We start from the raw sequence: 24,305 nt of genomic DNA, 5'->3' as shown, positions 1-24,305 counted from the left end.
AATCCAAAAGAAACAAAAGCTCTACAGTACCCCTATGTAATTAATACCATTGCAGCAGGTCGATCTGTCAGTCACAGAGTACACTCCGCTGTGGGGAGAAGCAACAGCAAAGCAGATTTCATCTGTCCCACAGAAGACATTACCAATAAGCAGCAGCAGTTGCAAAAACCAGTGAGTGCCTACATGGATTCTGCCCAGCAATTTGTATAATTGCCTGCTGAGCAGATGAAATTATTTTGCTTGGCTTCTGTGAGTCACTGAGCTGATCCCTACCATTTTCTGGAGCTCACTTGTCTTGATGATTAATCCCAGTCCTATAATCAAACCTATAAAGGAAATATATGGCCTGTCCTCAGGATCAAGGATGATCAAGGCTGTAGAATAAGGGTGGGGCAACCCTGAGAATGCTTATTAAAGGAAGAGCTGGCAATGATGCCTTCAGTTGAGGTCATCCTAGGTTTTCTTATGTTCCAATCATTAACACAATGGCTTCTTTTACATCTTTCTTCCATGCTCTCTTAGAGTAAGAAGAGGCAGAAAGTTCCAAGGATTCTACTAAAGTCATGTCCTAAGAGAATCTGTTGAGTTTGCTCTTGAAACCGGGTTGAAAAGGACCATAATGACCATCTCCTTTCAACCCCCTGCTATGTGCAGGGTCACCAACCACCAGACCAGGCTGCCCAGAGCCACATCCAGCCTGGCCTTGAATGCCTGCAGGGATGGGGCAGCCACAAGTCAATAAACTGCTATTGATTCTGTATTTTGTGAGACGTCCCTTAGCACGGCGTGCCCCCCACCTGCCTGCACAGCCCTGCCGTACAGTTGGCCCCGCAGCGCCCTGTGACTCCGGGAGCCAGGCCAGGTTTCTAGGAAATAAACCGACCCGTTTCTCTCAGCGGGGCTGTGAGAGCCCGGCCAAACGCGCACACAGGGCGCTGGGCGCTGAGGCCACAAGTCACGCTCTAAGCAACAGCCCACAGCCACCACCGCGCACGCGCATTGGGTGAGTGGGGGGGATGGAAGGGAAGCACGCGACATCCGGGCATTTGTGTGCCCCGGTGGCGCAGTGGTAGCAATGCCGCTTTCAACACCGTAAACCACGGGTTCGAATCCCCCTGTGGCGCAAGTGGTAGAAGTGCCGCTCTGCTACACAGAGGCTCGAACCCCGGGGGTTGGACTCGATGATCTCTAAGGTCCCTTCCAACCCGCCCCACACTGTGACACTGTGATGATTTGGCGCTGCCCTGTGGCCACGCCCCCTTAGGGCCGGACAGGCGCGGTCTCATCGCCTCTCGCGCGCGTGCCCGCCCGCCTGGTGCGCGCGGCCGCTGGGGGCGCGGCCGGCAGCGGGGCCGCGCGTGAGCCCGGCGCTCGGCGAGATCCTGGCGGGGAAAGGGCGCGGCGCGGCGGTGCGGCCCTGCTCCGCTCCGTGCTGCCTACAGAGCGACGGCGACGGGTGAGCCGCCACCGGAGAGGCCGGCCGAGGTTTGCTTTCCCAGCGGGGCCGCCTGACAGCCCAGGGGTAAACAAACGGCGGCGGGGCGTGGGGTCCGACCGACGAGGGGGCGGTGCCGGCCGCAGCCCCCCGGAGGCGGCTCGGGGTGCGCTTTGCCCGCGTCCCCTCCTCCCTGCCCGCCCGGTGCCGGTGGGAGCGGGCCTTGTAGGGTGCCGGCCCCGCCCCCGCGCTCGGCCCTGCCCGGGCCCTGCTGCCTGCACTGCCGCCGGCACGGACGGGGCGAGGCCGGGGCTGCACAGTGAGGTCGGCGGGTGCCCTTCGTGCGGGCGGGGAGAGGGGAAGAGCGGGAGTAATCCAGAGGTATTGCCGAAAGCCGTCTGTAATCCCTCTCCCCCGGGTTCCCGGTCGCCGTGCTCGGATTATGCAAGAGGTTGTGCTTTCTCAGAAATGTTGTCTCTCTCTCCGTTCCTTTTGTTACCGGCTTGTAGGCCTGTGCTGGAAGCTTCTGTCTGCCACGTAAAGGCGAGGAAGGCTGCGTAGCTGCACTCGTGTGACCCCGCAGGTCGGTGATCGGCGGCGTGTCGGGCTGTGACAGGGGCTCGTTGCAGGGCACGCACGTTGAAGGTGCTGTAGCCTCAATTTCACAAGTTGCAATGCTGCCGCTGCTTGAAATCTCTGGGGAGAAATCCCGTGGGCTGGCCAGAGGGCTTGCTTTTGTTCTGTAAAGTTCTGGGCAGGTTTGGCCGAGAAGCTTTTCGTAATCCTTGCTTCCCTTTTGCTGATTGTGTTGTTACTGTGCCAAAATCAGAGTGTGTGAGCGTGCTGATCCTAAAGTGGGCCTGTATTCCTCTAACAACAGCATCACTTTGCTTTAGCTACTGCTTAAGGAAGGAGATCTCCCTCTGCTTTCTCTTGTCTTTCTTTTTTTTTTCTGGAGAACACTTTTGGTGCTCAAATCCTTTCCCTGTGCAGCTGCTGCCATCTGATGCATATCATACACCTTATAGTGTGATTTGGAGGGTTAAGGCTCGTGTATCCCCAGCGTTGTGTGGTGATGAGAGTGTAGTAATGCTTTTGTGTGGTCTTCCTCTCTACGCTTCTCATCTAAAAGTACGAAAAGTATCGTTAAGCTCTTTGGTTGCTAAGCAAACTAAGCCAGAAGACTGAGAAATACACAGGCAACTTTAGTCTGTCTTGGGATGAAACTACAGCATAGGAAGTTCTGCACAAATGTGCAGAAGAACTTCTTTACGGTGAGGGTGACGGAGCACTGGAACAGGCTGCCCAGGGAGGTGGTGGAGTCTCCTTCTCTGGAGATATTCAAGACCCGCCTGGACGCCTACCTGTGTGACATGGTGTAGGGAGCCTGCTTTGGCAGGGGGGTTGGACTCGATGATCTCTAGAGGTCCCTTCCAACCCCTACAATTCTGTGATTCTGCTCTAAATGGCTTTGAGTGTTTTTCCAATACTGGTCTGGCTGTACTTGGAAAGGAAATTAGATTCGCAGGGTGGACTGAAGTTGTATTGCAAACTGAGACTTTTTGCGGGGCCACTGCCTCATTCTTAATTTGGAAGGTGTTGGAGAATAGGAGAATCCTTGCAGAATGGGCAAAGTCTAAGCAAAAGCAGTGACTTTGCTGTGCTTCTTGGATGTTCTTTCTCTTTGGAACTAAATTATTGGTTTACTCAATTAACTTTGTAATTTGCCTCTTACTTTGATGATAGAAGTTTCATGAGTGATAAGTCTAACTAGCAGGACCTGGTTGGAAAGTATCTTGGCAAGATTTCTGAACATTTAAAGGCAACCTGTGGTTTTTTTTAACCTATGTCCTGAAGGGCTTTTCCCAGTACCTATGTTAAGCACGTGGCTGTGACAGCATAGGGATGTCAGTCTTTGAGTGCTCTTGTGCAGCTGCTGGGGATTTCAGCATCATAACAAACACGTGCTTTTGTGTTCAGCTGAACTGAAAGAAAACCAGCACAACATAAATTCCTTCTTACTGATGAACACATTTGTTTGGTGAGTTCTGTCTCAGATGAGACAAATGCAGTTTGCCTCTGGCAGTGGGATACAGTGGTCTGGAGATCACAGAATTGTAGGGGTTGGAAGGGACCTCTAGAGATCATCGAGTCCAACCCCCCTGCCAAACCAGGTTCCCTACACCACGTCACACAGGTAGGCGTCCAGGCGGGTCTTGAATATCTCCAGAGAAGGAGACTAAGATGAACATAGACAATCACGTATGTAATGATGATTTGTATTGGTGGCGATTCGATTTCTTTATCTGAACAGTAAGAGTAAGGATGAGTTGAGTTTCTGTCAGTGAGACAGAGTGATCGTGCAGTGGTTGGATATTCCTGGGAGGACCACAAATTGTTAAAGACTTTAAAGCAAGAGTTTAAAATTGAATGAGGATAACAGAGAGATCTATGTAAGCTTTCTCAAGTGTTTGCATGCTGTTTTCCAGCGTGGATTGTGAAGTCTTGTGGTATAAAACAGACCAAGGAAGCTGAAATTGCAAGGGAGTTCCAGATTCTGACTAACTTTGTGAGCTGTTGTTTTTAATAGTCTTTGGGGTAACACCCTTTTTTTCATTTCATTATAATCTCTTAATGCCATCTGAATGTAAAATACCATGCAAACCCTTACAGCCTGTAGGACATCTAATTGAACAGACCGCACAACATTCTGTGTGGAACTTACACAGTCTCACAGTCTGGTGCAGGTTGGAAGGAACCTTAGAGATCATCGAGTCCAACCCCCAGGATTTGAGCCCCTGTGTAGCAGAGCGGCACTTCTACCACTTGCACCATAGGGGGGATTCGAACCCGAACTTATGTTATTGGTTCAATGGTCTTTGTACAGTGATACCTGGTTTGGACCTCGTCACATAGGTGCCAGGAGACAGGTGATGTGCTGTTTGTTTTTGGGAGTTTAAGCTTCGTATTTGTTTACTTAGCAGCATCTGTGGCATAAACTGTAGTGCTCCAAACTTGGCAGGATAGAGAAATTAGTTGGAATGCCAGGTTCTCTGCAAATAGGATCTTTTCAGGAGTGCTTTCATAACTGTAATGCTCTTACAAGAACTTCTTTTAGCTGAGTCACTATTGTCGTCGGCCATGGGATGTATTTGGATGGGAATGTTCAGCTGGAGCCTGTGGAAAAAGTAATAGCTTTGTGCCCACTGACATTAAGGGAGGGCAGTTTAAACTATATTAGAGATGAGAAATTGATGACTTGTATGTCCACAAACCTTGCACAAACTTATAGTGCAGAACTGTGTGTTTTCTTGTTCTAGATTTGAGTTACAAGCATTGAAAGATCAGCATATAATACGTTCAGCAGGAGATAAATTCCCAGCCATGGGCTGAGATAGGTTTGGTTTAGTTTAGAAAATGGTGGGGGGGTTCTCCTGCTTCTTGTTTGTTTGTTGTGGGTGGTGGTTGGTTGGTTGGTTTTTGTTTCTTTGAAACTGGATATTGCTTTTAAAACCAAGTCGTGTAGGAGGGGGGAAAAGCCAAACAGGTGTTGCAAAAAGTTGAATACCTGAAAATGTAATAGGTTGATGTTCCTAACACCGTTTCTGATCTTGGGTTTCTGTTCTTTCTCATCTACTTTAAAATGTTCAAATTATTTTAGGACGGTCTTTATGCTTTGCTATTATCTGATGTGGTGGGGAGGAGGCAGGTGGGACATTAAGACTTTTGTATGCTAACTGCTTTTCTTATAAAGTGATCAGGCTCCGTGCTACTATCAGGGGTATATGTTTTAATAGTGCAATACCCTTATGTGTGCAGAGAACACTACATCTTTGCTTTGGTTTCAAAGAGCAGTTGTGTTCACGTTCCATTTTGCAGTTGCTTTTTTACATTGCTACGGGAACTGGTTCAACTTGTGTAGTAAGACCTGGAGCAGAATAGTAACAAGATTTTTTGGCCTGATCTCTGTAAATATATATACAGGTATTCTGCAGCAATGTGTATGAATTAAAATATCATGTAAGGAGAAGAATAAGAATTCAGTTTTGGTTTCTTCTGGTTGTACAACTACCAGCTGTAATGAAGCAAGCATTACATTATAGCAGTAATTATGGTTCTGATTTCTGAGGATGGTTTACTTTAATTTCTGTTTTTCTGTGAGGTTTGTGAGTTTATATCTGAGCATGATGTTGTTTGCTCAGATCTATAACCTCTGCTCCATCGCTGTCAAGTTTTAATAAGCGCATGGGTGTGAGCACATAGAAGAAGCCTGTTTATTAAAGACCTAATTAATATTAAGCAACTGTTTAATAAGTTTTTAAGTCTGAAGAGTGGAGCTGGGCAAATGTTAACTAGAATAAAGAACACTTGGAACTTGGAATGTTTTTTTAGTTCTCCAACTGTTGCAGTCTCTAATTCAAGTTTCATGCATGTTTTTCCTGGAAGATTCCTGGTGAGCCAAACCAGAGAATAAAGTGAAGCAGGTTATAATAATAACTTTGAAGAGTAGTCTTTTCTAGCCTTAAATCAAAGTAACCATCTAGCGTGACTAACAGCTAGCAGTAAGCTGCAATGGCATTACACTTGTAAAGTCTATTAAAGGCCTGTTTATTTTTCCCTGCAAAAATGTGATAATGTTTAACCATTTGTAGCTACAGGTAGCGTAACCAAACAACCTTTGCAGAGGATTGTACATATGGAAAGCAATCTGTACCCCAGAAATCAAACCTTGTTTCTGATCTTGTTTCTTGCAGAGTCTGCAGCAATCAAGGAGTCGCGCTGAGCTCAAGTTCAGAAGTACTTTACACATGAAATCTGCTGGCTCTCTAGCTGACTCTGCCCTGTCACCATCTCAACAGGTAGAGTGCTTTTGTGCCTGAGCCATGCACCAAGCGTAGCTGTTCCTGGTGTGATTGTCCTGTGGCAAAAGGCGCATTTAGGCCTTCAGGTTTCTTCCTTGGGGAATGTGTCAAGAAGAATGCATGGCAAATCTGTCACAAAAGTACTCTAAGGAAAGGAAAGCCTGCTAGTTTGGGGTATGATTTTTTTTAGATGTTCTTTTTTCTAACATTCTTGGAGCCTGATAGCTATAGAGAAAGTGTTCTGTTGTAAAATGGAGGCAGTCCAGATACATATGGCACAGTGAGTGTCTGCTTCAAAGCAGTGTTTTGTTTTGGGTTTGGCTCTATTTTTTTTCATCTGCAGTGATTTGAAAGGAAATATCTCAGTGAATTCTGTGAATGGGATGAAGATGTTTTACCATTGGGGAAAAAGGAACTCCTAAAGCGTTGACCAAAGGAATGCAAAATACAGGTCAGCTAGTATAATAGGATGGATTTTTTCAGCAGATAGATACAGAAAAGCTCTTCTTTTCAAGGTTGACACATAAAAATTTGCACTTCCCCCCCCCCTAAATTTTAATGCTCACTATTTTTGCTTTGTTAGAAATTTCTAACTTGCCTAGTAATTTTTAATTGGATGGATAACTTTAAATTATGCTTCATAAACAGTAGGTAGCGAGGTTTTTGATTTATCCTTTGTGCTATATCACTGATAAAAGCAGGATCTTGCAGAAGGATCTATGCTTGTGTTTTCTCTTGCAGTAAGAAGCCATGTTTAGAGCGTGATCATTTTCTGCCTCTTTTATATGTTATATGTCAATTGCTGTAGCCTGTGATGGTAACAGTGAAAGCAGCATACTACTTGGATAGTAGCTTGGGCTTTAGTTAATTGAGCTTCTTGTTCTGTATTCACTAATTTTGGAGTAATCTAGACTCAATCTCATGTATCCAATATGTGCACTCACTACCAGCCAGGGGTGGTGCTATTCGCTTTTTTATTCTGGGAAGACTCTTTAAAACTACATTCACAATATTTGATTGACAACTGTGATGCACCTGGTTGTAACAGAAGCTGGGGTTGTCTTGATGAACTTTGAGAAATAGAGGAAAAGGGTCACTTGCATACAGCTGAGGTTTTAAGTGTGGCATCTAAAAGGACTTTGTTTTGTCAGTGTCTCTGATGTAAACCAATTTGAAGACATAAGGCTTCATAAAATCCCTGTAAAGAACTTCTCTTTGAAACTAGGAAAGCTGTATTAAAAATATATATATATATATATATATATATATATATATATATATATATATATATAGCCTCATACATAGGATACTACAAGATGGCTATATGTACTGCTCTATTACCTGCACAACTGAAGTACATAACTTATAAATTTGTCACTTCTTCGCAATGTTATTCCACATAAGGATCTAGCAGTTTGTAATGTTGATTGTTGTGCTCCAGAATTTGTCACTTGAATGAGCAGCTGGAAATTAGTGTAGCATTAGATTAAAATCTATGTGTCTATTTCCTGCCTTCCTGATGCTGCAGAGAGACATTTAAGTAGGATTTGAGGCGACCTGTTCCCTAATGTGGGGGACAAAGGCTGCATTGGTTTAGAAGAAGCCTCAGAACGAGGCTGTTTAACCTTGGCTATTTGTTGAGTCTGGGTGAGCTGAGTTTGATGAGTTGAGTTGCCTTATTGTCACTTAACTCAAGCTGGGATGGCAGCTAGTGGTGATACCTGTCATTCCCCCTATTGGAATGGTGTCAGAAGACCAAACCTCCAGTTCATGTTATCCATCTGTCATTTGAAAACTAATAAATTAAAAAAAGCCACACCAAGCAACAACAACAACAACAAAATCAACAAATCCCCAAACCAGCCAAGCAAAAAACTACCCACAACCAAACAAAAAGCGAGTGTAACGTGCATAACACAGATATTCTGTCTGTTCTGTAAGTATTAAAGCTGTTATACTTGTGCAAGATAACCGAGACAAGAAGAGCTTACCTTCTAGAAGACTATGACATTTTGTTTAGAGCAGTTTTTCTAGTCAAGATTAATGATGCTCTCTTTTGCATGGGAGGATGTAGAAAAAGAAGAGTGTTTGTTCTGTTGTTTTCTGTAGTACTACCAATTCTGTTTTTGGCAGAATATTCTAAAACGTTTTTATATTGCTCTCTTTCTTCTTCTTGCAATCTAATCTTGGCCACAGAACTGGTTAAAAGGTGGAAGGAAGATTCAGAAATACTGTGTTGTCTTGTTCAATCTCCGGAACAACAGGGAATTTTTTAGAACAATTTGCATACATTTGGTTGCTTGTGGGTGGTTTTGGATGCTTCTGGAAGTTTAAACCTGTAGTACTGCTTCATCTCTGTTCTTCTACTTCCTTGAACTGGCAATTTAAGAACCTGTTGGTCTATTTAATCAAATTTGATAGAGGGAAGAGTCTTGAAGAGAGCTGAGCTTTTATAGGTTTGTTGAATAGAAAGTGTCTGAGTAAAGGAGATTCCAGCAGTGGCAATAATTGCAGTGATTTCCTTCTTGTTGGAACCCAAGAGTTCATGTAGAGGGGAGTAAGTAAGCAGATTGCAGCTTTGTTAGAACTAAGTACGCTTATGCTTTGTTCTATAGGAGACAGAGCTCTCACTTCAGCTGAACTATTGTGCAGTGACTGTTCAAAAGTCCTGTTATGCTATTTTAATGTTTGTGTTACAACAGCAACTGAAAATCATGTGGCTGTAGCAGCTGGAATTTTAATCCTTTTAATTATGACAGATTTTCAAAGCATGCTCTGGCTGATTTGGTCAGCTGACTGTATAGTATGTACAATAACATCAAGTGATTGCACAAATTCTGAGACCAGTGGTCACCTCATTGGAACTGGATGTATTTTTAGGTTTCTCTGCTAGTAACAGTCAAGTGTGCGTACTTAAGCATCTCATATGAACTGAACCTAGTTGCTGACACTGTGCTATCAGAAAAGAACAGCTGTTCCTTCTTGCTATAGTCACTGATTTGACATTTTGTCTTCTCACCAAACTGTGACAAGAAACACAATGGGGTATAAACACTGTAAATGTTATTTGTATGTATTTTAATGACAGCTGTTTTGTTTTTTTTTCTGGTCAGCAATGTGTGTGCTTTAGGTGTACTTTGCAGGGTATTTACTTTTGTCTATCAGAGTAATCGATAGCACAGCTTCAGAGTTGGCTACATCCAGCAAGAATTTTCTTTATCCTTTACCCAACAGTTTTTTCTTCATCAAATAGTGTTTGGGAAGAAGGTGTTGGCTCATGCTGTGTGTGTAGTACTAGCAATACCTCATTTGTGGAACTTCAAAGGAAAATGATTCATGTGTGGATACACTTAGTCAGTGAATCAAAGAGGTACTAAGTTCTGCAGCAGGTGCTATGAAGTTAAGGCTTGTGCAGAATAGTATTGAGTGTCATGCTGATGCTCTACTGATGTCCAAATAGTTTTTAGATCATATATTTTCTCATGGAACCACAGGGTTTGAACTTTAATAGGAGAAACATTTAATACCAATAAAGCTTTTATAGGTGCCAATGAATTTCTAATTTACAGGTACTGAGAGAGTAGATTTTTTTCAGCTGTTTAGTTGTTCACTTGCATAACCTGCATCTGCCTGTTGGTAGCACATGATATTTTAGGATCTCATGTGGTCTTCATAAGCCATTAGTGATATTTAATGTTTTTACCAGGTTCTGTCTCTTTCTCACACACTTCAGAGTTTCATTTGTTTCTATGAGATTGTTAAGTTTTGGTAGGGGTTAGCTTGTGTGAAGGGAGTCTTGGAGCTTGAGAAAAGCTAGTGTAACCACACAACTTGGGTTTCACAATCTGACTTGTAAAGACCAAGATAGCGTGCTAGGGAGGAGGATGTTTTACCGTCTTAATAGAATGTACTTCTGTGCAAGCTCACATGGGCTATTTAAAGGTAGTATTTAATGGTAGTTGACTAATTTAGGGTATGTCTACACAAATGGTGCAGGCAAACATGAGCTCTGGTTAACTGCATTCTGAGCAGCCTGAATGTAAGCCAGCTTTGGCCTAGAAGCAAGACAGCAGTGCTAGCATAGCTGTGTGCTCTAGCTAACAAACTTGCTGCCTGGTCTGGAAACAGCTTGATTCTTAAAGTGAGCCAGGGGCACAGCTTTTTGCAAAGTAGGCAAACATACATTTAGTTTGAAATGTAATTGTGGCTTACAGATCGAATTAAGCCTTGCAGCTACCAGCCTGTTCGTTTATTGGAAGCCAGGCTGTGTTTAGACATATGGAGGGCTGGGCCCTGTGAAGACATTTTCATTATCAGCTAACATTGTTCTTTTTCAAGGCTGTGTCCATTGTGTGTCAAGTGCTTTAAAATACGCACATAATCCAAGAGAATCCTTCTGATCTCTGTTCTCTGATTGACTCCAGGAAACCTGGAGTTTGGCTTTAGTACTGATGCAAAACACCAAGGTTGTTTTGGTCTTTCAACGGGTAGACTGTTGTATTTCATGGGAATTACTTAAAAGGAGAGCTTTGTTAAAAGAACTACAAATAAAACTGCATTCTCTGTCGAGTAATGTTCTGTTTGCTTGTGTACTGAACATTTGTAAGATCTTTCTGTTACATGCCACCAGTTGTGATAGGTAAGTTTAAAGCATGTTGTGTGCTAGAAAGGTTTGCTGAAATGTTCTGCAATCCATTAGTCACAGAGTTCGGTGACTGATGCATTTGGTAAATTATGATGAAGAAACTTCTTACTCAGTATATAAATACAAAGGTGCAGTGGGGAAAATTCAGCTGTGTTTTGCCTGCTAAGTGTAGCACATATGCTTCTTTGTTAGAAGTGTTCGGAGAGAGTGGGTGGCTGAAATATTTGAGTTATCCACATTACGAGGGATGGAGGGATGAGAACTGATTGGTACATAAGTTGGCATGAATTTCAAAGTATTAAAAGAATACAGCTGAGTGACGTTGGACAGAACTCTATTTAAATGCTTTAAATAATTTAATGTGGAGTGTCTGAAAAGCTGTTTTGTTTCCTCTTATCTGCAGTTTGTACAAAAGGAATAATACTCATCATTCTTGTTTTTAGAGTACTTTTCACTTAAGAAGCTTTAATGAATTAAAGCTGAAGTGTTTACTGAGCCCATTTTTTAGCCAGTAGAAAGCAAAGTAAGGAACCATTTCTGTTCTATTAATCTTAAGTTCTGCAAGTGTTTTTTTTTATTATTATTATTAAAATGAAACAAAACAAACAGAAAAAACAACAAAGAACTGAATTTTATTTGGAGCTTAGGGAGTGAGGAAAAGATGGAACTGAGCGGTGTATTTTGAGGTTTGGCTCTGCGTTAGTCACTCTGTGGTATCTCTGAACTGTAATCCCAGTGGTATCACTTCTGCAGGGGAGCTTTTTGGAGCACGTGGGAGGCTTTGGTCATTTATGTAGGCCTGCACTCAAGTTGGTAAGCAGTTCCAGAGATTCTGGAAGTATGATATAAAGATGCAAAGTTTAACTTTTTTTAATTGTTACTAATTTTACAGTTAGCACAGGAGAGAATTGGGTTTGTACATGTCAGTGTGTTAAAACAGATTATGCAGTCAGTTCTGTTTGGATTTCTATTGCTGTTTGTCCTAGTTATAGAGAGTTGCCATGTTACCCTCACACTTTGAACTGGTAGTATTGTAAATAGGATGAGTGGTAGAATGCATTAAATAAATTACCTTTATTAAATCAGTGGGTTGAACTGAAGATGCATCAGTAGGGCTATTTGGGGCAGTGTAGTGGTAATGTCAAAATTTTCAGTGAAATAAATGAGCCATTCTACTATGCATTTAAGAACATTTATGGAAAAATGTAAAAATGAAAGAGGAGCTACAGATGAAATTAGTAAGAGTGAAGATCTGTTACAAAGTACTGTTCTCTGTAGAAATGTGTGTGGAGACACGTAGGGAGGTTGCTGTGAATGCTGAGGGCTGCAGGTTGCCTTAAACAGACCTGCATGAAGAAGGTGCTGGAAGCTTAATTGGTGGCAAGTAGCCCAGGCAACTTTGTTTAGTTTAGAGAACTGGACGTTTAGTGCAGATGAGGATGAGTCTGGCTTTATTTTGTCTCCTTTCTTTGTAAGTGGTATGTTTTATGATTTTAAGTAATAAATGGTAGTTGATGATGTTGCTTTGGTTTTAGTTGAGACATCTGTTTGGAATGGGCAGGGGAAAAGAGCTCTTCCTGGGAGATTATTCAGTGTCTTTATCTAAGTTACACATTAAATATCTGATGATAGTTTGTGGCATGTATTTGTGACATGTATCTGGTGACAGTTCATGCATGTATTCTGATACAAATGTGTATGTTTAATTTTTGGGTGAAGTTTTAAACACTATTTGTTTGAAGTAAAATTTCACCTATTTGTTCTCTTAAAATGACTACTGATCAGTTTGTTGTTTTAATATGCATTTCTTCATGCATATGGAGAATGAGAAAATGCAAATAACTGTTGGTAAATATTAACAATGTTGAGTTAATATTTTGTGGGGTTTTTTGTCTCCTTTCTCTTCATTCAGAATTGGATTTACAGTCATGGAGGAACATCAGCAACATTTGCACTGTGTGAACTGTGTCAGCCGTCGTTGTATGACCAGACCAGAACCTGGCATTTCATGCGACTTGATAGGCTGTCCGCTGGTCTGTGGAGCAGTTTTTCACTCATGTAAAGCTGAGGAACATCGTATTTTATGTCCACTTGAAAGAGTGCCTTGTTTGAATAGTGGCTTTGGATGTCCCTTCGTAGTGGCCCGTAATAAAATTGCTGATCATCTGGAAGTTTGTCCTGCAAGCGTGGTATGTTGCACCATGGAGTGGAACAGATGGCCCGTCAGTTATGCAGACCGAAAATCTTATGAAAATCTGAGTAAAGACGTTGATGAAGTGGAGCAGCTAGATATGGCTTTGGCCCTTCAAGACCAGCGCATGTTACTAGAATCACTTAAAGTAGCAACTATGATGTCAAAAGCAGCTGATCAAATGTCAGAATCCAGAGAACAAACATCTGTCAAAACAAACGCCCCAGATACAGTGTGCTCCAATGGTTTGATACCTGTAGATGAAGAGTCCTATGGAGCACTTTATCAAGCTACTGTGGAAACGACAAGGAGTTTAGCTGCTGCTCTGGATATCCTGAACACTGCTACTAGGGACATCAGTATGTTAAACTCAAGGCTCTGTGCTTCACCACAGGAAATGAAAGAAGATACTGAGATTAAAGAACAAGCTTCTAATGGCATTATTCAGGATAGTAAGTCTGACCACGAATATCCAGACGAAGAAAACATTGGAGCAGTTGGGGGAATTAACTTTGATAGCCTGCATCAAAATTCACAAATGGAACAAAATGGCTCTAGTGATATTTGTTATGATGCAATACAAAGTCGTGACTTAAATCTAAACCTTAATAACTCCTCACTTTTGTGTAATGGTTTTCATGTAGAAAATGAGTCTTCAAGGGTGCTGGACCAGAATGAAGATCTTAGTGTATCTAATTCAAAATCATCCAGTGTAGCAAATGGTGAATGTACTGCATCTCACGATGATGAAGCATTACAGTCTTGCAGCTCCTTCCCTGTAACAGCACAGCACAAAGAAGTAATACCACCTGATCACTTAGTTAATGGCAATGTTAATCATATGCTGCTTCCCCATAATGCTAATGAAGAAGAAATTTTAGAGAGGCAAGTGGAGCAGGAAAGACTGAGAAATGTAGATGTGTTTTCAATTATGCGGCATCGATCGTACAAATTCCTTTGGTCAGCACCAAAAGAAGACAAAGCTGTTGATACATCAGATTTGGAGATAACAGAAGATCCTATGGGTCTTCAGGGAATTGATCTAATCACTGCAGCTCTGTTGTTTTGCCTAGGAGACTCTCCTGGAGGTAGGGGAATATCAGAAAGTCGCACTGTCGATGTGTATCGTGTTGACTTTGGGACCCAAACGTTTTCTCTCCCATCAGCTATATTGGCCACAAATACGATGGTGGGAGAAATAGCTTCAGCATCTGCATGTGATCATGCCAACCCACAGCTCTCAAATCCAAGTCCGTTCCAGACCCTTGGACTGGACTTGGTATTGGAATATGTGGCTAGATACCAAACAAAACAGCGTTCAATGTTTACATTTGTTTGTGGACAGTTATTTAGGAGGAATGAATTTTCTTCTCATTTTAAGAATGTGCATGGTGACATTCATGCTGGCCTTAATGGCTGGATGGAGCAGAGGTGTCCCTTGGCATATTATGGGTGTACATATTCTCAACGAAGGTTTTGTCCTTCAACACAAGGGGCAAAAATTATTCATGACCGCCACTTACGGTCATTTGGAGTTCAGCCTAGTATATCTACAGTATTAGTAGAACCAGCAAAAAGCTGCTTAATTGGACTACACAATGACCATTTGAGTAGTCTACCTTTTGAGGTTTTGCAGCACATTGCTAATTTTCTAGATGGCTTTAGTTTATGTCAGCTTTCAAGAGTGTCACGTTTAATGAGAGATGTGTGTGGAAGCTTGCTTCAAGCACGTGGAATGGTGATACTGCTTTGGGAGAAGAGAAAGTGCCCAGACGGAAGTTCTTCTTGGCAAATAAAAGAAAAGGTAAGTTATTTTTGGTCATAAAAGGAAAAATATTAATTACGGTCATCTCTGCTTTTCTGTTACTGTTCTTCCTGATCTAATGTTGTTACTGTTTTTTGATATAACATACCTTCAAGAAACAGATTATTGTATAGAATAATTAGCATAAATGGCTAGCAGGTTGGTTCAATTTTCTACATGATTCAAGAAGTAGAAGTGATGTCTGTCCTTTTTATTTGGTATAAATTAACATTTTAAAATCTTGAGGAAACTTGAGGTTTAAGCTTTTAGCTCGTTATTTTCGTTGGTGTTGAAATATTCCATAAAAGTGGGAAAGTTGCCTACAGAGTTTGCATCTCTTGCATTTATTATTCTGTTTTAAGCAATTTTGATCTGTTCAGATCATATTTGATGTCATGACTGAGTGCCTTAAGTATGTAAATTGTTTTTAAAACCTTCCAGTGACCTTTGTAAGTTGTTTCTCCAGTCTTCCCACCCTCCAAAGTGCAGAATATCCACAACAATCATTTGGAATTGCGGAAGCTGATCTTTTCACAAATGGATAATTCTCTAATGAAGTTACCAGTCATGACCAGTACAGATGATCATGCAGCACTTTATCATTTAACTTCCAATAGCACTTACTTTGTAGACACACACTAAATATTATTGTTTGGCTTTCTTTCTGGTGTTCAGAGCTAACTGTTGTAATCTGAGTCAGCCTGGAACTGACTATCCAAAATCTGGACTTGTGTGATTTTGTCATATTGATTTTTTTATAGATCCAAAACATGTCTTGAAAGTATAGCACAAACATTTAATTGCCTGAGTTTGGGTATCTTAAAGCATTTTGAGCCTGTGTACAACTTGTTTTCTAGGTTTGGCGGTTCAGTACAGCCTTCTGTACTGTGAATGAGTGGAAGTTTGCTGACATCGTAAGCATGGCTGACCACCTGAAGAAATGTAGCTATAATGCTGTAGAGAGAAGAGAGGAGGCTGTTCCACTGCCATGTATGTGTGTAACACGAGAACTCACTAAAGAAGGACGTTCACTGCGTTCTGTTTTGAAACCTGTACTTTAAATATTGCAGCCACTCCAATTGCACATACACTCAAGCACCTGATATAACCTCGGTAATATTACGTGACACTTTATTAATGTACTAAAGATACTTTCTAGCTAAATCTACTCTGTCACTGTGTATATAAGGTTTGAAGTGACATTTATTTTTTATAATACCGTTTAGCTGGAAAGTAATGAAAGTTGCCTTAACGTTTGAAAAATTTGGAACTTGCTGGACAGGGTAGTTTTATCTAACTTATGTAATTTAAAAAAGGAATCCTAAGGTGTGTTTTTTTTATTCACTGGTGCCCATGTTGCTGTTGACTAATGACATTTCAGAAATGGCCTCTAAATGGTATGCACGTTTAGATAGGAAACTGAATCGTATTGAGACAAAATCCTGACCAAATGCACCTTCTGTATTTGGTCTATTTTTCTTAACAAATTATAATTCAAAAATTTGAAAGGTGAGAAGAATTCAAAACTTCATGGTAGATATCTCAAACACTCAGCATTGAAGCACATCTTTAGTCATGAAATCAGTGTTTTACTGCTGTTTCTAATTAACAGGTGACCTAGGATAAGCTTTTAAAAATTTTTATAGGGATGATCTAAGTGAGCTCAGATTTGCAGCAGCTTAATTTTAAGTACAACTTTCTTTTGACATGTCAAAAATGATCACTTTTCTTCTGAGCTATTAGCAGCTATGTCACTTCTGGGAGCAAAACTTTTAGAGCTAAAAACATGGAATGCTAGTTTTTATTCTCGCACCTACAATGACATCTGGTTTAAAATGTTTCTCCTTGTCCTGCAATTGGCTGAGGGTTAAATTGCTTGAGCAGTTGGAATTTCAAAGTATGTGATGAGCATTTATGAACTTACAATGCAGCTAATGAAAGGGCTTTACTTGTTTTATGGTATTGTGAGATGTATTGTCTCCTTTTCTGTTAATTTGTCTAAAAAAAAATGCTGCTTTTTTTTTTTTTTTTTGAGGAGCATTTTAAATTACTGGTATGTATATCAAATGTATCATCTTCATAAGATGAGACATGATTTGTTAATTGCATAAAGCATATCAGAAATGTCTATTCAACCATACCTGTTAAATGAACAACTCCAGTTTGTTTTGGGTCTTCCATAATAAAAGATCTTGCAAAGCGTTTGTGAATAGGGAATACATGCTATGACAAATGCCCTGGTATAGCAAAACTGTAATTACTTGAACTGACTTTCCAACTTGTTTGTATTAATGTTGGTGTCTCTAGCTTGTTGCACTTAGCAACTGTGCCACAAAGCTAAAACAGAAACAGACCAGTGCTTAGAACAAAGAAATACAGTACGTATTTCCATTATAGGAAAAAATAAGAGATTAGTAAGAAGGAGATGTTTACAAAAATGGCTAAATTTATTACTTGTAAATTCTGTACTGGACAGTTGTTTATGGCTAGCCTGGCTGCAGTTCACAACTTTGGTATCTGTGCATTTCCCATTCTGGGTCTGGTCCAGCTAAACATTCACTGCCTTTTTCTATCCAGAGTGCTAAAGGTGCCCAGGAAAAAAAAAAGAATCTAATCCTTTAGTGCCATGAGTTTAAATTACAAGAGCTCAAACAGAAGCTCTGCCTGGATCGTTCTTTCCACACTTTCTCTTTTTTTTTTTTTTTTTTTTTTGGTTGAAGGCAGGAGTTGAGTAAACCTACCAGAGAAGTCAGCAGTATTTGTGGTAATTTTTAGCTGTTACTACAGTTATGTGGAAAGGAGAATCAGAGAAGGAGAATCTTGTGTACAGAACTGACCAGCAGGGTTTTAGGTAGGAATTAAAAAATATAAATATATAAATAGCAGTACAAAATAAAAACAACAACCCTGTTCTCTTAGGACATTGACGTGCTTATCTACCCACAAATTCTTCAGTACAAGGCAGGAGAGAGACTGTAATCAGTTCTTATCTTTTAGCTCTAATGGCTCCTTGCTTCTGCTCTCCAAAGTTTAAAAGTAGTTGTGACTGGAAGGATCCTGATTGCTGAGGAGCTTATGGTCAAGTTTATGGCAAAATCTACTTTAAAATGTCCGTCTTGGTCAGCAGTTTGGTGGTTTTGGTACTTGGCATTCTTTGTAACTACCCAAAACCCTGATAAGTGATGGTAGGCAGGGGTGTATCTTCGTTCCTTAGGAAAAGAGGGTATCCAGTTGTAGGAACTGGTGTTGGTAGAATCTCACTTGTAGCACAGTGCAGATCTACATCTAAAGTATCTGTTGTTGATTTATTAAAACGAACTTTTTAAGTACTCAGTGTTCTTCTTAAGAAATAACACTATTTCTCAATTCATGCACTTTTGTTTTCAAATGTAGATACAGGCTTTTTTGTTGTTGTTGTTGTTAAATTAGTTTTATTTTTTACAAGAATCCAGAGCTATTAAAATTATCGATGTTGTAAACAAAATCTCTGCCTTGTAAACTGCAAATGCAGGAATACAATATAGCTAGGATAAAACTGTTTGGTTTTTTTTGTTGCTTTTTGTTTTTAACACTGCTATGCAGTTCATAAAACATCTAAGGTATATAGTCAGCCTATCAAAATGTGGCTTGTTCACATTTGCCCTTGAATTTTAAAAACGTTGTATCCCTTTTCTGGTACATCTTCCTTACAGCGCACATAGACAGCTGTTCCAGTCTTTCTTTTACTTGATACCACGTTGCATCTTTGTTTAAAATGTTTTCAATCATTATGCAATTTTATTTTTTTTTTAATTTTTTTTTTTGTCTGTTAAAATCCTAATAAAACTTTTGGAGTTTCTCTTTTAGTATGGCTCTTGTTCTTGAAAGCTTTCCATCAGCATTTCAGTGTTCAAACATGGTGCTCAATGTCCGCCTGTAGGATCTTACTAAATACTTGAAAAATCAAATTACATCAAGGAATCCATTGATAAGTATTGAAACATCGCATGATTTGCAAAAAATTCATACATACCCACTTTGCATTGAAGGTCAGCCATTTCTTTTTTGACTACAGACCTGTTTCTATTGCTTTAGTCTCTGAAATGGTATCGATTTTCTTCCACAATTTAAGATTCAACTATATAGAGCTGACTCTTAGTAAGTTGGAAAGATTACCTGATGAAAGCTATAGTTTTACAATATTTCTTTGCAAAGAACATTTTCAGTGTGTTGTTTCATTTAGACTTCTTTTGTAGAAAGCTCTTGCTTGAAGTAGTCCAGAAGCAAAAAAAAAATCTAGGGTAGCTTTGAGAACATAGTTGTAGTTCTGATTGACTGGAAAATGGCTCAACACAAAATAAAACCTCAGTGAAGTCATGGAATCATTAATGTTGGAGTGGAAGACTCTGTCCAGGAACTGATTGTTGGCCCTGCAGTGTGCTAAAATGAATAAACTGACAATCTTAAAGGACAAAAATGCACCTATCCTACATAACTCTGATAACTGATGAATGAATCTGAACTGTGCTCGGTATTGTGCTATGGCTCACAGTTGTTTTTAACCACCGTTACACATTTGGAGCTATTTTACTTTTTGTACAAGTGTACCCAAGGTGCCATGTTTAGCCTTCTGTATTTTCCTCTCCATAAGTGTATTTGGGCATACTGCTATGTAAGGAAATCAGTTTTGTCTTGCTTTACTTTCCTCGATGCCTCAAGTATTCCAGAATATTTTGCCTTTTTCTAGTTTTTAAATGTCCTTACTAAAACTGTCTTCATAGGGTCTTACATAGTGAATGCACTTTACCAAATAAAGATCTAAATTAAATGGAAAGTTTGATTCTTGCTATAATAACAGAAAGATGATTCAAATTCTTACTGTAAAGTCAAAAGGTCCATTCAGGTATCTTTGATCATCTTCTGATGAACAAAGCTCAGTGGTTGTTAAGAGCATGGAGGGAATACTGCATTCAGTTAGTGTTTATAAACAAGTTATGGCATGTAATTAGAGGCAGTTTGAAGAATGGCATTTTCTTAGCATGGCTGTTGTGTGTGTGGTGAATTTTGTAGAAATCCAAACTAGAGAAGAATACTGAATGGAGAAATGGGCTCAACGTACTAAAAAAGGCATCCATTTCCAGCACAGAAAACTCCTCTTTTGACTGTTTCTGAGAGTACAGAGAGTTTCAGGCTTGTACATTCTGCAGCTGTTTCTACTAATGGCTTATCAGTCTTTCTATAATAACAGGAGTTACCCTGCTCCTGTACCCTGTTACTTTTACTCTGTGCTACACTTCAGTTATAATCTGTCTTCAAGTGCTACCTGTATTCCCCAATTAAGTATTAGCTATGTTGAATGCAGTTCTCTACTGAATACAAATATTTATTTGCTGCAGGTTCTACCTGCCAGTGGTGTCAGAGGCAGTAATTCATAAGAGTAATAGGACAATAAGATCCTTCTGATACGGAGTATTTACCTGCATGCTTTCATCAGCCTTTCACAGAAAAGGGGAACAAAGATGTGGAAGAAGAAAAATAAAGAGACTGATGGCTGTCACTTGCTAAAAACTTGCTAGTAGTGTGACAGTCTAGAAAACATCTTTAGTCATCATCAGATGCGTTACAGTATGGGACAGCAGAAGTCCATGCCTCTGTCATTTTGACAAGCCAAATTCAGCAACATGTACTGGTGGATATGCAGACTGATAACAGGTGGTAGAAAAATGTCTGCAAAATGGGCATCAGTTGCAAAATACAGGAGGAAAACACACACACACAAAAAAAACACCCACAAGTAAACAAAACAACTAGCACTCAGTGAGGTGTGTTTCACTTTAAAGCTAGATTTATAAAATCAATCAGAAAAATGTGATTTCTGTCTTACTGGTATTTTAATATTCTGGTGTTTAGTTTCATCCTAAAGTACGGTGTCATTTCTTATATATCTTATATATCATGATATATATCTTATGATAGAGCATTATTTCAGTTTGACAGCATCATGAAGTGGTATTGAACTGAGTATTTTACAGTGTTAAAAGTAATGCAATACAAAGTCTAGATTGTAATAGACGTTTTTTAATATTAGCTTTTTTCCCTCTAAGTTACATTTTCAAGCAGGTAAAAAAAAGGGGGGGGCTGATTTCAAATTTATTGTTGTTTAAATGGACAAAATTCTACTAGCAACATGAAAGCTGAGATTTGTTAGTACTTTCACATGAACATCACAGCAAAGGGGTAAGCAGTAGAACAAAACTAATCGGATTACTGACCAGTTAGCAAAGGACCAATCAAGGACCTGACATTGATATCTGTTGGACTTTGCTCAGAAGTGTTAGAGTTTGACAGTTATGTACTGTGTTATTGTTTGAATATTGTGTACTTTTTTTGTATTGTGATTACATTGTTATGTTCAATATATAATTCTGGAGGCTTTGGCAGCAGATGAGAAGTAATGCATCAATGAGATTTGAACCGTGGCTAAGGTAAAACATGGCTGTTATGTACAGTGGCAGCTGTTTATGAGCCTCAGCTGTCAGGGAACACTTCATTGTGTGTTTCAAGTGTGAGGGGAGGGATGAGTGGGTACCTCTTTGTCTAAGCAAGGTGGCTTTACTTCTGCAGTGAGAAGAATTTCAAATGGGATCTCACCTTGCACATGGTTTTTGATGCAGATGAGTAGGATGTTTCTTATCACCAGTTTAATCTGATCCTGTCTCATCTCTGGACTTTTCTTATTTTAAGTCAGTGGCCATCTGCTTCCCTCTGTTGAAGATGGCAGCCTTTTTGATTTTAGAAAATTCAGCCTTTATGGTTGATCTTCTTTTTTGCATGGTACCCTGCCTTTCCAAAGGAAATGTTTCTCCCTGGGATTCTGTTATACAGAATTTGCAGCAGGATGTGCTAGGAGCCAAAATCTAGCCCATGACATCATAGCCAAATGCACTCCCCCAGCAGTTTTGTCATTTCTAATTCTCTCTGTGGCATAAAATGCCACTCTATCGTTGCTGATTTTTTACATAAGTGTGAGATTAACAGTAGAAGACTTTTTTTTCTTTTTTTTTTTTTTTTTTTCCCCAAAGCCAGCATTAAAATGATCTGTAAAGTTGCTGTTATGTTTTAAGTGGATGTTCTGACAAATTCATCCATAGTACAGCTTGGGTGAGTGGACTGAGAACTTTATTTATGTATTGCTCCCTGCAGACCACATGGATTTAATCACATTAAAATGAAGCGAAATGCTAAAGGTGTGACATTTGTGTTAGTGCACTTTATGCTTAGTTTGATCAGTATGTCAGATGTTTGTCAGTTTCTGATCCCTTGAATTTATGCAGGTGGTAATGTTTGAACAAATATATGCTACAGAAAAGCATGTATTAATAAATTCAGAACATTACATGTAAGACAAAAATAATTGTTCACCAGCAGTACAGACAAATCTAAATAGAATTTGTTTACTTGGGAAAGAATGTCAGCAACTTGTTTATCTGACTTTGAAGTACTTGAGTGGAAAATGATGCCAGCTGGATTTGTTATGTAAACAAAACTTTCAACAGACTTTTTTAGTATTGTGGGCTCAGAAGAACAGGCTTTAGATTGTTAGCAATCAGAATGCTTGTGCTGTACATTTTCATGTTCCGGCATATGGTGATGCTATTAGTAAATGTACAGAAAAATAGGTGTTCCGGGAGAAATGAGTCGATTCCATTGTCTTCCATGCAGTTTTCAAAGTGTTCTAAACCAGGTCAGACGGGCTCCTGTTGCTGGAACTGCCCTGAGGGGATATTGTAGCTGGAACTGGTCTTTTATAGCTGGAATAAACAGCCAGTAAGTACCTCATTTAATTTACTGCTGTTTCTGACAGAGGACAAACTATTCAGCACCACTGCAACATTGACTCAGTTGGGACTGACACTCTCTGAAATTCTGATTATGGAAGCAACAGGTAGAGTTACCACATCTAGATCTTTTAGAAGTGCTGAGGGATACAGTTCATACCCTTTGCCATTTAACACATCAGGTTAGTTAATGTTTACAATAGTAATTATATATACATATTCAAACCTACAGTGTAAATTGAAAATACAGGCTTGCTTGTTGTTTTCAGTTTAAGTCAATGGAAGTGCAGATGCTTATAAAGGAAGTATAGTAGAGGCAAATCTAGCTCGTCATCAAATGCTCTGTTGTGCTGCGGTTGCCAGTTCAGACTGGCCATTGCAGTAGCTTGATTATATTATTCCCCTTTCCTTTTCTTCCTTAAAAAATATTTTAACCTCTGGGATAACTTCAGTTAGTAACAAGTCAGACATGCTGATAAATGTATATAGTGTAAGTAACTTTTTTTTTTTTTAAAACAAGATTAAGTTCTTGAGAACTTGGAACACAAAATTCTACCCCACGTAGAATTTTGTACCCCACAACACACTACAAAGAAATGTTGGTTGGCTGACAGCAACTCAAGTGCTCAAAGTTTGCACTGGACTAGTTAAAATGATCTATGCATCAGTACGCTAAAAAACTCAATTTCACTATTTTGTGGGCATGACCTTGTGTATGGAAAATTGGTAATCACAGCCTGAACCTCTGATTAATCAGCTGAGGCAAGTGTAGGTCCGCTGTGGGAGCACAGGTGAGAGTAATTGAGCTGTGCTCCAGGACAGGATGGAGCCTAACTCCACCTCCTCTAGACCTCCTTTAAGGGCTGACCGCCACTAAGGCAGCATCTCTTTGAGACTGCTCCTTGGTGGAGATTGCCTCAGTGTTTTCTAGCTGACTGAAGGCTTCTATACAGGTGAGTTTTTTCTGTAGATAACCTTTTGGATATTTATTACCACCTCTCTTGTGCCATTACCATCTTTACATTGTTGTCTTTGTACACCTTGAAAAGTAAAAGATCAGAGCGGGATTTATTGTACAAGTTTCCAAGACAAGGAATTTGCTATCAAGCATGAACTAATTCTGTTAACTTAAGAAATCAGTTTCACTTAAATATGTGTCAGTATAAGGAATCAGTAAGGTGTAAAAGCATGTGATTGCAATAACAACATGTTTGGGCTCATGTGACGTATTCAAGGACTATTAAATGTTGGTCTGTGTCATAGACATTTCTGATTGTGTTTATCTCAGAGCAGGAGAGGCTTTTGGTGAAAATATTTTTGTAGTATCAAGTCTTCCATAACTATCTTAGCTTAGGAGTACTGTGTCTATGTAAGTATGCAGATAATGCAAACCAAGAAGGAATCTAGTTAACTCTATGTGCTTTTTCCTGTAAATTTCAAAGCACTGGGGAAGGTGGAGGGGGGGGCATAGCAAATTTCAGACAGCTTGTACAACTGTATTTTCATGCAATAAGGATCAAAAAGTAAGTACTGACAAGGATCTTGTTATTT

At 40.0% G+C, this 24,305-nt stretch overlaps 1 protein-coding gene across 20 annotated transcripts; it reads left to right on the top strand.

Annotated features, from left to right (window-relative positions):
• Positions 1 to 1,354: 1,354 nt before the first annotated feature.
• FBXO30 (F-box protein 30) lies at positions 1,355 to 18,775 on the top strand. Of its 20 annotated transcripts, none has more exons than XM_015858148.3 (5): positions 1,355 to 1,456; positions 1,945 to 2,018; positions 6,190 to 6,294; positions 12,855 to 14,937; positions 15,795 to 18,775. In XM_015858148.3, exons 4-5 carry the CDS (start codon positions 12,871 to 12,873, stop codon positions 15,996 to 15,998), a joined length of 2,271 nt encoding a protein of 756 aa, XP_015713634.2. In that variant the 5' UTR covers positions 1,355 to 1,456; positions 1,945 to 2,018; positions 6,190 to 6,294; positions 12,855 to 12,870; the 3' UTR covers positions 15,999 to 18,775. The 20 variants fall into 20 exon arrangements, with proteins under 20 accessions (XP_015713634.2, XP_085397578.1, XP_085397575.1 ...); XM_085541452.1 differs by having other exon boundaries at positions 1,945 to 2,080; XM_085541449.1 differs by having other exon boundaries at positions 1,355 to 1,485.
• The last annotated feature ends 5,530 nt before the right edge of the window (positions 18,776 to 24,305 follow it).

Source organism: Coturnix japonica, chromosome 3 (genome assembly GCF_054131305.1).
Source record: "Coturnix japonica strain WE chromosome 3, WE-NBRP24, whole genome shotgun sequence".
NCBI lineage: Eukaryota > Metazoa > Chordata > Aves > Galliformes > Phasianidae > Coturnix > Coturnix japonica.
This window is presented reverse-complemented; position numbering and strand designations above follow the sequence as displayed.

Coding starts and splice junctions, on each gene's coding strand:
- FBXO30 (XM_015858162.3), top strand. CDS start 12,871: ATGGAGGAACATCAGCAACATTTGCACTGTGTGAACTGTGTCAGCCGT. Junction 14,938..15,794: donor CTTGGCAAATAAAAGAAAAG/GTAAGTTATTTT, acceptor CTTGTTTTCTAG/GTTTGGCGGTTCAGTACAGC.